A 14436-nucleotide genomic window follows, 5' to 3' on the forward strand; every position below is an offset into this window, starting at 1 on the left:
ACTTCTTAATCTATTATCTTAGTAGCAATTTTGCAAAAAAAATATTTTTTTATGATGAATTTTAGCTATTGATTAATTGTATTTTGTATGGACTCTTTATTTAGTTATTTGATTTTATAATAATTTGATTTTTTTTATAAAACTATATTTGATAGGGATCCTTATTTTTTTATTCTAACCATAATTTTAATTATTATTTATTTTATTTTATTCAGACTCTTTATTTAGATATTTTGCTTCGCAAACTGTATGGAAATCGAACTGCTAGTTTTCTATAATTTTTAATTCCGAATTTAGATATTTATTAGTCGTCATGATCAAGCATAACTAATGTGCACCGGTGAATCATTGTAATCAAGCAATTCTTTATCTTCTCCATCATCTCCCATAGGTGTCGGTGCTATTATTGAGGAGGGGGTTGTCGTAGGAGCTATCTTGACATCTTGCTTTGGTCTCCACACTGTTTTGCGGATTGCATTAGCTTTACTTTATTGAAAGTGTCATCCCGCAATTTTTCAGCTTGCTACTCCATTAATTGTTGCATGCGTAGCCGCTGCAATTTTCTCTTTTTCGTGTGAGATAAACCAGACGGACACCACATCAGCCGTAGATACTTAGAAGGCGGATGGCTGCTATTTGCCTCGTGATTATCATCCTTTGGAACAATATACATAGCAATAGATATACTTTCAGATTTGACTAATTTGTTGCTAATAACAATCGATCCTTTACTAAGCTCTTCGGCGATCACTTTTATTGACCATATTTTAATAATATCAGCATCAGTGATCCTTATTTCAGCAATACTAGAATATGAATTTCGAATAGAAACAACAATTTCATTGACCCGGTATACCCTCTTCACATTTCCATCATGTTGAACATCACTAGACTGCCATAATAGATCATGGACAGGACGTGATCTTCTATCAAATACCGACCTACGTGATGTTGTCCATCCCAGATGAAAATAATTTAATTGCACAAAAGGAGGAGGCATCCACATACCATTATATCCCCACGTTGGGAAAGGAGGAAAAGACACTAGAGAAGGCATCCATTTCTATGGGACCGGCTCAGGTGCCGGGGGGGGGGGTGAATAGCACCAGTACAATCCTCCTATGGGTGATGATGATCATGCACTTCTTGCTTCAAAGGTGATCTTGGCCGCTTGAGATTATTTAGCCGATTTACATGAGTTTGGACGGTCTTATCTTTTTTATATTTGAACAAGAGTTGCTCGAAAGTGGGTTTGAATTTCACAACCTTGTAATGTCTCTTTGCTTCATTAATCTTCCAATTGCCAACCTCTGGATTTTGGGTTTGATCATCTTCGGTTTAGCATTGCCATACCCCTCGGGGGGTTGAAGTGTTCGCCACAACCTTGATTAATTCCTTACCTTTAGGAGTCATTTCGAGTATCACTTCTCTTAGCAAATTTTTGTTCTCTCCCAAAGGTATTGACTTAACTTCATCGATGATCATATTTTTTCCTTTAGCTGATTCGACTTGAGTTGGCCGAATTAGAACACTCTTGTCCTGGAGATCAATTACGTTAACAGGGAACGGTTACTTGTCAACTTGCATCTCCGAGAATTTCAATCATCCTTCGTTAATGACCGATTGAATCTGTCGACAAAAAACTTTACAATCGTTAGTAGCATAAAAATAAAAATTATGCCATTTACAATAAGCTCGCATCTTCAATTCTTCTAATGGTAGAATTACATGACCACGAGGAATCTTAATTTGTTTTCTTGCAACAAATAATCAAAAATCCTATCACATTTGGCTACATCAAAAGTAAATTTAATTTTTTCTTGTCAATTTTGGGAGTAATCGGCTTAAGAGCAGAGCAAATGAATGGTTTAGACTTAGAAAACCAAACCCATTCAGCTACACGTATTAGCATCATCATCATCCGAATTCTCAAACTCATACATTAGCATACGAACATTAGGATGATCAACTTAAAATTTATCATTTGATTTCTGAAAACTTCTAGACTCTTTAGCTCGGCTTTCTAATGGCAGAGCTCTTTGCAAAACTTGGCTAACATCCTGAAATTCCTAACCTTCTAGCTTTTCCTTAAGATGAGACAACAAATCCAAATAAACTAATTCAGTTAAGTCTTTTTCAAAAAGTGTCAAGTTAAAGCATCGATTTTTTTTATCTTTGAACTTTTAATAAAATCAGCAACAGGTTCATTGTATTTTTGTTTAATCGATATCAAATGTGAAAGCCTCAATTCAGTATCAGCATTATAAAAATGTTCATAAAATTTCTCTTCTAACTGAGACCACACATGAACGAAATTAAGAGCAAGTGAGGTAAACCAAGTAAAAGCAGTTCCAGACAACGACAAAGGAAATAATTTAATTTTCAACATATCATTGGAACTAGTGTCACCTAATTGTGCAAGAAACTAGCCTACATGCTCCCTAATTGTTCTATTGTCCTTTCCGATAAATTTCACAAAATCAAGAACCTTGAAACCATAGGGGTATGGGATTGTATCATAGTGCTCGGAATATGGCTTTTGGTATGCACGAGCTTTCCTTCTAACCTCCAAACCGAATTGCTCTTTAAGCACAATAGCTACTTGTTCTCGTATGATTTCAGTATAATCGGCTTAGCTATTGGCTCGAGTGGTGGTGTGAACACATTCGGCACATGAGAAATAACAGGAGGTGGGTAGCAAAAATTTGTTCAGAAATCGGCCTATAAGGGATTCCCGATCCTTATAGCGGTATAGGTGGAACACTATACGTTACGGTTTGATAATATGCTGTTTGTATATTATGATAATTTTCGGCTCTATAAGCTTGAAATGAAGTTGAAGCATTGTGCGTATCATATAGTATTTGGTACGAGTTTTATGTTACATCAATTTTAATAGTATGAGAAGTGATATAACTAGTTGCATAAGAAACACTAGGTAAGAAATATTACCTATAATATTTTGGCCATCATGATAATTATGCGCATAAGAAACACTTGGTAATATATTAACAATAGTAGGTAAAATTGGAACACTAACATTATTAGTGACAGATTTTTTCAAATTTTACTCCTCATAAATTTGTAGAATTAAAGGCCAAAGCTTATCAACCAATATATCCTCAACCAATTTCTGAATATTGTTAACCATGATTGCACTAACAAATTGATCGATCATAACAATAACCTCTTGATGAGAAGTAGAGAGTTGAATACTCACATTGATTGTTACCTTACGGCTTTGATCGACGAATGGTGGAGAATCTTCTCTTTAAATTACTGTTCACTGGTCGGAGCAGCATTCATCTGGTTGTGTCACTGTTTATCCGATCATGATACTATTCACCAATCGTTCATCAAACTAATCATCACTACAATAATTACTATAAATACTAAATTTTATTATCAACACATACCTGTATCATCAATCAATGAGCTCTTTACCAACAAAGATCCGTGTGAAAACTACTTCAATGATGCCGGAATGATTTTATTATTCTCTGTTATTGAAGGTCATCTTCGCAGACGATCTTGCTGACGATTTTCCTTGCGCATGGTACCAGCCGATGGATCCCAGCCATTTCTCATGGACCAGCTTCCAATGCACACGTCCAGGACGCTTCGTCACCCGTGCAATTGTAATACTAAATGATTGTCCTTTAAGATAATTTTCTATTTAATTGTGTGATCTACAATTTTTTGTCTTGAGATGTTTTACTATAATGTCTAATCTATTTGTCGTAGCTTAACACACTGGAGTTCCTCCACATTGCCCCTGCAGGCAGCATGAGGCTTCATTTGGATTAGCTGTGGCTTCAGAGTTTTTGATTGGCTAAGGAAGTGATTGTGATCGTTAAATGATTATTGATTTTTACAATAAATTTTTAGCTTTTTAGCATACCAAAAGTTAAAAAATATAATCAGAACCTATTTCTCAACTTTTAATTCATTTTATACATAGCCGTTTCCCCAGTCAGCTAAAAGACAGAAAAACTATGACCAGAAGCCAACCGTTTAAATAGTTTCTAGTTTTTTTAAAAAAAAAACTGAAAATAAACCTACCAAAAAATACGGTTCACAAATGCGACGGTAACCGCTCAAAAATCACGGTTACCGACCTTCTCGGTCCGGTCCGGTTTCAGAAACTGAACGGTAACCGAATTTAAATTCAAAAAATTCGAAATAATAAAAAACTAAAAAAATTCAAAAAAATCTTTAAAAAAAACTAGGCACAATTCTAAGACCTTCTGTGAATTTTTTTTTCAAAAATAATGTCGTTTGCATCATATTCTATAGGGAGAAAGTTTTAAAAAAATGAAAAAAATTGAAACGTGCGGCTCAGTTATTAACTCATATTAAGGAAAAATGTAACATGCAAACACATATTTTTCTTGTGTAAAACATATTTTAAGAGAATCTTTAAAATTAATTTCACTTTATTTAGAGTTTTATTAATTTATCCATGATTTTTACAAAGTTTATAAGCATAAAGTGAATATGTTAAGAAACAGCACTGTAATTAACTTTTTCATGTCTACTATTATTTTTTTTATGTAAATCATAGTATAAATAAGCTAATGAAAGTGGTTTTACTAATTTTTGATGTGTGATGGGTCAGTTGTGAATTAATCTAGTCGCAACATATTTACACAATCATGCATGTTACGATAACTAATTCATGAGTTCATGTATTTTTAAAAGATATAGGATCATGTAAGAAAACTAAAAAAATTAGTTTCATGATTTTTGGATTAGCAAAGAGTAAACTATGCATTTAACTTGGCTTAACAAATACAATTTCTCAAAGAAAATTTTGAACTTTTTTATGAGTATAAATACTTTTATCATGTAGATCATGTCACAAGGAAACCAACAAAATTTTGTAGCTCAGATGAATTAGTTATTGATTTTAGAAGATTGAGATAATTTTTGGATTTTTTGTTGAACTTCATTGAAAATCGAGAAAACCGCTCGATAAATCGAGAAAACCGAGCGGTTACCGATAATGCGGAAAATTCGAGAAAACCGCTCGATAAATCGCAAAAATCTCGCAAAAACCCTTCGGTAACCGGTCCAAACCGACCGGTTACCGAACAGTTAAAATTGTGATTTTTTCCAAATTTCAAATTTTGCCAAATGAATTTTGTTCGATTTTTTTTAAATTTTTGACCAGTAACCACGGTTATCGCGAATTTTCGGTTACCTGAGAGTCTACCACTTCCTGCAGACTGCCTCCGAAGGACTCCTAAAGACCGGCCGGTAAGTCTTCCCTTCACCTTTCTTTCAGAGTAGGGCAGTCCAACTTTTATAGAGAGCCAAGAAGTCTTTCCTTCACATAACAAGAAAATTCTTCTAATCGGAGCTACACAAGTGAACAACCAAATCCAAATTCCATGAAACTGATGGCCCCAGGCCCCAGCATGATCTCAGGGAAGGGATCTTCACGGCGACCTTCTTTGTGCTGGACCGCAAACCTCTCGACGAGACTGAAACAGTGAGTGGCGATCTTTGAGTTGCTTGCATGACTGAACCCCAGGTTTGAAGATGCTGGGTCTCATTCCCAAGCTAGCTTGTGTACTGTATTGGATTACTGTCTGCCTGAAATAAACGTGTTTTATTGCCCTTCTACTCGGAGTTGCAATTGCACTATTTCTTGGCATCGAAAGTTTTCTAGGAGCTGCAGAACTAATATAGTATCTACTTTGCACACTTGGCTCTACGCTGGCATGAGTTGATCTACTTTCACCGGTTTGTATATTGTAACCAGCAATCTTGCCCCTACTCACAGGTTGTAGACAATTTGTGAATTTGAAGAATATTTAAATTTCTCTTAGCCTTTAAATGTGATCATAAGCAGTAAGCACTTCAGTTCAAAGACTCATAGTTTCAATGCAAAATGTCCATGGATACATCGTACATGCATCAAAGTCAAACAGGATAGAAAAAGAAGAAGTTAATATCACGAGGGAAAAGCACAATGTCTGAACAATCCACATCAGCAACGAGAAAGAACAAAAAATGGCCACTCCACGCGCATAACGGCAAAATAATCACATGTCGATGCATACGATCGCTAGGGAGTAGTAGTCTACTGTAGCATCAACACGGAGGCGACCGCTGCCAACGCCATGGCAACGACGACCAGGCCGTAGCCTGCGCTGGCTCCGGCGCCATTGGCGTTGGGCTCGGGAGCGGTTGTCGTCGCGTCGGGCGAGCTGTCTGTCGTCGCGGCGGGCGGTGGCGACGAGGCGCTGCTGGGCTCGCTACCGCCGCCGGGGGACGCCGCGGCGAGCGCGGGCGCGGGCGCGGGCGCGGACGCGGATGCTGTGGGCGCCGTGGAAGGGGCGTCAGAGGACCGCGGCTTGAGGACGCGGATGTCGACCTTCTGGCCGGCGGCGCAGTGGCCGGGCACGCCACAGATGAAGAAGCGGTGGCCGGGGCTCTTGATGACGATCTTGTCGTCGCCAGAGGTGTGCGTGGCGATCGGCGACGAGTTGGTGCAGCTGTCGTAGTCGGCCTTCTTCACCTCCAGCACGTTGTGGATGCCCTTGGGGTACTGGAACTCTGCAACCAGCCATTCAAACCAGATGTGGCCGTGTGGGCGCCATGACCATCAACTCACCATCATCACAACGGAAGCAGGGCAAAAACGTGTTCTTTTTATAATCTTTCTACGCCAAGATGAACACGCAAAGAACATAAAAAAAGAGGAGAGTCTGGAGTGAAAGAAAACGTGCAACCTAAGGTACATCTATCTGTAAAGGGATGAACTATATATAAGAACACTTCTTTGACAACGGTGCAAACTGTGAACAAGACATGCTTGTATACTACTGATAACTGAAAAATGTCGAAGTGCTTCCCTTTACAACAGCCGAGTCCAAACTCCAAAGTAGTATACTGACAGATCGTTGCATGGTGGTTGCAGGTAATCACTGATCGAGCACTGGATGTATAAATCAACACTAACGACATGGCGTGGATGACCAGTTTTGCGTTGTAGTGAGTTTTACGATACATATATAATCTTTCCCTAGCTAGTATATTTTGAAAAGCCCTTAATCATATTCAGCTAACACTACCAGACTTGCAACTACTGAAGAAACAACCTCAAATTAAAGACTGAAATGCAGATAGCACGCTAGATCACGCACTCCCCTGCTAAAATTTTATGCAGTGCACTAATCCAGAAGCCAATGAGCACAATCAATGAGCCAGCCTCATATGCCATGGTGTAGTAATTCTGGACATCAGCCAGGCCATGTAATCCATTTCCTGTATTCTTGGCTAGCTTGTGTGATTCAGATCTCCAGTGGCCAGTCATGCAAGTAAATTTATGGACCATATTACCGTGCACACCACAGGCACGACGCCTCCGTGAATACCTTTTAAGACTACATAACGTCTGCAGATATGTGCTGCGCGGTGTGCAGTAAAACACATAAAAGCAGAAGTAAAAGGAACCGTTTTTACCCGAATTCCGTTGCTAATGGCATGGTTAAAGCAAGAATCTTCATCTAAACGTACGCAAGATAAAAGTGAAGGACTCGTTATGAAGCACTGAACGTGAGAAGTGATTTGAACTCATCTTTGCACCGGTGAGGAAAGGGGGACAACAGCTGGTGCCTACGACTCAACATATTACTGAATCTTTTTCCCTTGCGCAATGCTACTACACCAGTGATGCATTTTCAATAAACATGAAGCAAACAACAGTAGAAGGTTATATGGAGGCTGTAGAGATAACATGCTCGTAGTCGTAGCTATCAACCAAGCTACACGAGAAAAAACTAGTAAACTGCAACGAAACTGACAAGAAAGAAATGTGCAGCAGTGACTATCAATGGATCTACTAAACTTCTTCCGTTTTGATTTTTCTTAATTATCAGCTAAACGGCAGCAAGGACTATATGAAAGTCTGAATGGTACTTAAAAGTGGAGCGAGAAGAGTACAGATACAGAACTTGCCTATGGTGTCTCCCACATGGAAAGTCTTCTTCGCAGTCCAGTCGGTGTAGTTGACGTTGCCGAGGATCGTCCACCCGGAGGTGTCGCCGGCCTTGTAGATGACCGCCGACGATGTCGCCGCCATTGCGAGCCCAAGCGCCAGCACCAACACATTCCTCGCGCCCATGGCCATCGCTGCACTTGCTCTCCTGTCCAAGAGCTCACACCCTCTGATCTTCTTGAAGCTAGCAAAACTAAAAGAATGGAAAAGATGCCAAGAGTAGAGGAGACGGAAAGAATTTAGCTGCGCTTGCTTTGCTTGCACAATGCCATGCCGAGGAGCATTATTTATAGTGCCTTGCTCATTTTCTGTATGACCATTTTGCCCCTGTGGTATACTGTATTCTCGTCTCTCTTGCCCCTTCCCTCTTGGTGATGGCAAGTTCTTGTGCTGTTTTTGCTCTTGTTCCTTGAGTAAAGCAAACTCAAAAGCTGGCCGTGAATTCAAGTCTTGATCATGAGGCTGTTTGTTTGTTAGGTCTCTGCTCTGCTGCCATGAGTGAGTGGGCTTTGCTGGTGATTTGGATATCCTTTTCTTTTTATGGAAGCAACAATTGCAGCCCATGCAAGCATGTATTTTTCTTTTGATCCGCTTGCTTTGGTGCATCGGAATTATTGAAAGCCGATGGTATATCACTGATAATTTTTTAATTAGTTATAGATAAAATATTATTAGACGGTTGTTAAAACAGATGTGTCTATAACAAGACATACGTCTGGATGCGAATAAACTCATAAACGGTTTTTATAAATTCATCTGCTTTTATCATACAGACACAGATGACTTTTAAAAAATTCCCGTGATATTGTCATAGACGGATTTTATAAACATCCGTATGTATTTAAATACCCACAAAGGTTTTTAAATTTAACCGCTCGTCTACCTTGGATCTTGGCTTCCCACACATAACTCGCTTGTCTTCTCAGTATCTTTTGGCTTTTCACACAAACAACCTCTCGTCTCCCCTCAATATAGAGGGATGAGTAGTGTTCTTCTTTCTCACTCACCATATACAGGTATTTCAATGCACTGAGAAAAATCATTAGTAGCCATCATCGTCGGAGAAGCGAGATCTTGGCAAGGGTCAAATCTCTTTCACTGCGCCGAGGTGAGTATCATATGGTTCCCTTCGTGGTTTAGTTAGAGTTTGTTAGGTTTTCATTGCTTCGATCTGTATAACTGATGGTATAAGCTTGTTTCCATCGTATATCTTTAATTGAGCAATTCACGAGAATCATGAGGTGGTAGTATGGGGTTGTCTTTAAGACAGCTTCGATGACGCAGATGGTTAGCATCGACTTTTGCCTGATGAACTTCGTCTTCTTTGCTATTGTGAAGGTCCTCTTTGTCGACCATGTGTATATCGTCAATCGCGTTCTCCATTCTGTTCTATCGGATGTAAATTATTCTATTGTTGTTCATCACAATAGAAATATTTTTATCAACTGCAAGATATACTTGAATATCCACTTCTTGCTGAACTGTGACTGATCGTTTGGCAGCAATGCAATCTGATTCTGGCTTATGCGTACGATAGTTAAGGTGCAACCAGTTCTGGATAACTGCGAGCTGCTCATTGAAGATGATGCACGTGTTGATGTTATGCTGAAATTCAGGAGGCTGTGATGATGTCTATCGGCTCATCTTTTTGAAAAATAACGTCGATCGACTCAAGTTTGTCGATCATCTTTTGTCTTTTTGGAAGACGACATCGTCATGATGTCAATCATTTCATCCTTTTGAAATACAGTGTCAATCGATCAATGATATATGGTTAGAGATTATATTTAGCTAGCTAGATTGATATGTTTTAAATAATGTGTGATGTTCTTAACCTTTACGATTTGTAAACACATGTGTTTTGTGTTTCGAATAATATATGATCGATGTTATGAATAATATGTGATCTATATTCTGAATAATATGTCAATACGTTTAATTTGTGAATCATAATGAGTGTATTTATATGAACTTTTTCCCTATAAACAAAAATGTTTCTTGGCTACGTAGCCAGAAAGCAAATTTGTTTATAGGGGAAATGGAAACATAGACGATTCTTGTCAAAACTCTGTTTATGATAATTAACGCAAACGGGTTTAAACAAACATCGTTTGTGACTCTTACCACTCATAGACGGTTTCAAGAAAAACCATCTACGATTCATACTACTCACATGTGGCTATCTAAAATTTTTGTCAATGTCTAAGTTTATTGTAAACAATTTTGAAACCGTATGTAACGAGATCAATATTACAGCCACTTTTGCAAAAATAAAACCTATAACCATTTATGATAGAATTTAAAATATATCAGTAATAACTTTTTCTGGGTAGTTGTTGGTGACATGGGATCCGAGGTTTCCCGAGTCCCGAGGCCAAGACAACGCGGTACCACATGGCGCCTTCCGTCGGGGACCATCTCTCCGAGGACCCGAGGGAAGCACGGTCCAAGAGTGGGTGCTCGGGGGTAAAGAACAGTTGGTCCCCGAGCACCCAGAGAGCCCCGAGCACCCAGAGGGCCCCGAGCATCCGGCAAGCCTCATGCCAGTGGATCCCGCAGGGACTCCACGATGATGTGTCGGTCGGTGGGAGGCCTCATGCAGCATTTAATGGGGAGCGTGGACGATCACATCCAACCACGCTCCCCCACGGCTACCGTTCTGAATACGTCAGTCCCTGCCGCCGTCTGGCAGAAAGGCATGGACACAATTAATACGGCAGGTCCCATCGTATGTCCTCTCGTGGGGTCCATGAAGAAAGACGGCTTGAAGATTTCTTTGATGGGCTCGAGACTTATCGCACTGTTACATCAGACCGCGTGAGACCTACTCTGGCCAAACGGGCATAAGGGAGTACTCAGAAGCAGGCCGGTGGGCGCCCCTGCACCTGCTAAAGCTGGAATGCGAAGACCGATGGAACCGTCCGAGAATGTAGACCAATGATGGTTACTTTTCATTTATTATTTACGAAAACTTGTGTCCTTGTTCTGGGCACTCCCTGAAGGACCTCCCCCTGTAGATAAAGGGGGAGCACTTTGTAGAGAAAGGAGAAGGAAAAGAGAGAGATGAAAGGAGAGGAGCATTGACAACATACTGGACACACATGAGTAAGATATTACGCCTCCGCGCGGTTTGAACCTGTCTAAATTCTTGGTGCATTCATTTCTACTAACTGACGATCCATCCTGCCTAAGTCCCACTCGTATTAATCTCGCGTACGAGGTAATTCCAAGATCAGCCCCCCGACCGAATCTAAAAGTGGATCCCTCAGGATCCCTACTCGCGATGTTCATCTACAGACAGTAGTACATGCTGGTAGTACGGCAAATCCTTTTCTTTTCGTCCATTCTCTTTTCACATGTGGTTTATATGGGGAGAGAATGACATTGAAATATTTTACTCGGATTTGCTATATTTCTGTTGACTGAAGTGACATTGAGGTTAAACAAAGAAACTGTACAGAGTGTTAACACACTATTAGTTATACTCAGTTAGCGCTCTCTGAGTGTAAGATGCAGCGCTGTAGCCTGTGGTGTTGAAACAAAAGCTAAATATCTGTTGCCAGTCCGAAATATGTTAGAATGCGATATAAATATTTATATTTCCTTTTAAAAAGTCCAACAAAATTCCTGTATTCTAGATCAGATTTAGGAGTTTCACAGAGCTTCAGATTAATGAATTCTTGAAGTAAGGTATTCCTAACTCTATAAATTTATAAGTTAAAGTTATAAGTACACTAAGAGCATTTAAGTGAGTTATTTTGTTTTTATTTTAATTTAAAAACTCAAGATCTGACGTGGAGCTAAAATCCTATCAAACAGAGATTTAGCATGTATATTGCATTCCACATTTCACTTGCGATGGATCGGATGGATATATTCAGTTATTTTGATTTTTAAATATCGTAACCCAAATTTTAAAAAGTTGCAATAACATAGAGCACCCAAGCAAGTGTGAACAACAAGTCACAATGCATCATCATTTTTCTTTGTGTGTTTTTTCATACGTGCTCAATGGAGAAAATGGTAGGAATGCATGCAAATGATACCTAATGGATAGTTCTAATCACTATTTAGTTTTTTTACTTAACTAGGTAAGAGTGAATCTTTAGTTTATTTTTTAAAATCTTGGATCGACGGAAAAAAAAAAGAAAGATAAAGCTTGCATCCCTATACAGAGCTGGGCGGCAGAGGATGCCGCGTTTGCATACCGAAGCGCGCGTGAGACAGAAGATGATGGTGCATGCTCTCAAGTTTGTCGATGCCGCGTCCGGCGATCTTCGGTTTCATGGCGGCTCAAGCCACTCTTCTAGTCCTACCAACATGATCACCTCCTGGACATTGAGCAGCGATCGGCTTGCGTGGATGGAGGATGGCACGATAGAGGTTGAGAAATTCTTCGCCCTCACCTGGTCAAGCACCACAATCTTCCGTGCACTCAACTGGAATTCGCAATTGCAGACGTCAAAGACCCCCAAGCCATCTACTTTGTGTTGAGAGAGGGATTAACGTGTTAAGCAAGACGCTAGATATGTCTATTCCCTATTGTCACGGACCTCTCTCAATCAAGCACATAATTATACATGAACATCCAAATCTCCACCAAGTTCATCTAGTTCATGGCCAATTCCAGTTGAAATATAGAGCAGGGATACAAGTGAAGGTAAATGGAGATTCGAGTATGAAGAAGGAAATCGAGAGAGAACAGCAGAGGGAGGAATTGAGAAAAAGAGCCCGGAAGGGAAGGGGAGAACCGAAGGTAGGAGAAGACTCTGTGCACTATATTCTGTTCTTTGATGTCCATCTCGTGTGGCTCTGTTCTGTTTTATGCCTTGATCCTCTCCAGCACACAGGGTCAAAGGCCAGCCCAGTAGTCTAACCCACAGTCACATCCGTCGGCCAATGTCCGTGACACCTATACACGCAGAAGCGAACGGTACCATACTCCATACATGCGATTGTTCTCGTATGGAAATGACTCTGATATAGATTATGTCTAATTGCCAATTTGTTTGTCAACAATATTTATATTAGCACTGTTAGGACATGTGATGTTCATCTTCAACAATCTGATGACCGCACTACCGAGAGTAGAAGGGAGAGAGGGGGGAGATGGATGGGTTCATACCTGAGACTCCAGTGGTTGGAGTAAGGTTGCTAGAACCCGCCATCTCTGCTTCGTCGGTGGAGCTCTGCGCTAGGGCAGCGACGGTCGGGGCAGAAGGGCTCGCCGGCGTCCGACGATGGTGACGTAGGCGCACGTAGTCCAGGGCGTGACGCAGAGGGCCAGGTGGAGCTTCCCGTCGGTACAGCGCCCCCTCCTCTAGATCGGTTAGGGTTTAGGTGTCGGTGGGGTGACTAGCGGCGCGATGAACCTCGTACCGAGCGCCCCGGCCTCCACCTCTTTTTATAGCGCTGGCGACGGGGGCCCACCAGCCATAATGGGCTGGACGCCCCCGATCAGGGCGCGGGTCAAGGTTCTAATTAAGCCGTTGGGCTTAATTAGTGAGAGATCAGTCTAACATTCTCCCCCTTGATCTCACTCTACACTTTTACTTTTAAACTTTTACTTTTATCCCATTCCATCACAGATAGTTGCATAGAGCATACTTCATCGTCACGGTCAATCGCCGATAGATTTGGTAGCTACAAGCACGTCTCTGTTTTGAAACAGATTCTTTGACTTTTGGGCCCTAGAAGTCCAGGAATCACAGGCTATCCCTTAACCCCATGCCGGCTACATGTTCCTTGAACACGTTGGGTGGTAAGCCTTTCGTTAGCGGATCCGCGAGCATCCTTGCTGTACTTATATGCTCGAGACTTATGATTTGATCCCGGACTTTATCCTTCACAACGTAATACTTTATGTCAATGTGTTTGGCAGCACCACTTGACTTATTGTTGTGAGCGTACTGTACTGCCGGATAATTATCGCAGTATAACTTTAGTGGTCTATTGATGTCGTCAACCACCTTTAAACCGGGTACGAACTTCTTTAGCCAGTTCACCTGCCCCGTTGCCTCGTAACATGCTACAAACTCGGCATACATTGTGGACGATGTAGTGACGGTTTGTTTGGAGCTTTTCCATGATATTGCTCCTCCTGCGAGAGTAAACACGTACCCTGACGTGGACTTTCTATCATCTCCCGCATAATCAGAATCCGAGTACCCTACTATGTGCAAGGAATCTGATTTTCTGTACGTTAGCATGAGGCCTTTTGTGCCTTGCAAATAACGCAAGACCTTCTTTACCAATTTCCAGTGTTCTGGTCCTGGATTACTTTGAAATCTGCCAAGTAACCCGGTGACAAAAGCTATGTCAGGGCATGTACAAACTTGCGCATACTGTAAGCTCCCGACAGCTGAAGCATATGGTACCACTTTCATTTGATCGATCTCGTATTGATTCTTTGGGCATTGAAAATCCCC

The 14436-nt window shown here is 40.7% G+C and overlaps 1 protein-coding gene across 1 annotated transcript; it reads right to left on the reverse strand.

Annotated features, from left to right (window-relative positions):
• Positions 1-5941: 5941 nt before the first annotated feature.
• Positions 5942-9558, reverse strand: LOC133915199 (uclacyanin-3-like). The gene is made up of 2 exons (XM_062358271.1): positions 7969-9558; positions 5942-6564 (listed from the first exon to the last, which is right to left on the reverse strand). The coding sequence occupies exons 1-2, from the start codon at positions 8612-8614 to the stop codon at positions 6089-6091; spliced, it is 1122 nt and encodes a 373-aa protein (XP_062214255.1). The 5' UTR covers positions 8615-9558; the 3' UTR covers positions 5942-6088.
• Between the last annotated feature and the right edge of the window lie 4878 nt (positions 9559-14436).

This window comes from Phragmites australis, chromosome 4, assembly GCF_958298935.1.
Source record: "Phragmites australis chromosome 4, lpPhrAust1.1, whole genome shotgun sequence".
In the NCBI taxonomy this organism is placed as follows: domain Eukaryota; kingdom Viridiplantae; phylum Streptophyta; class Magnoliopsida; order Poales; family Poaceae; genus Phragmites; species Phragmites australis.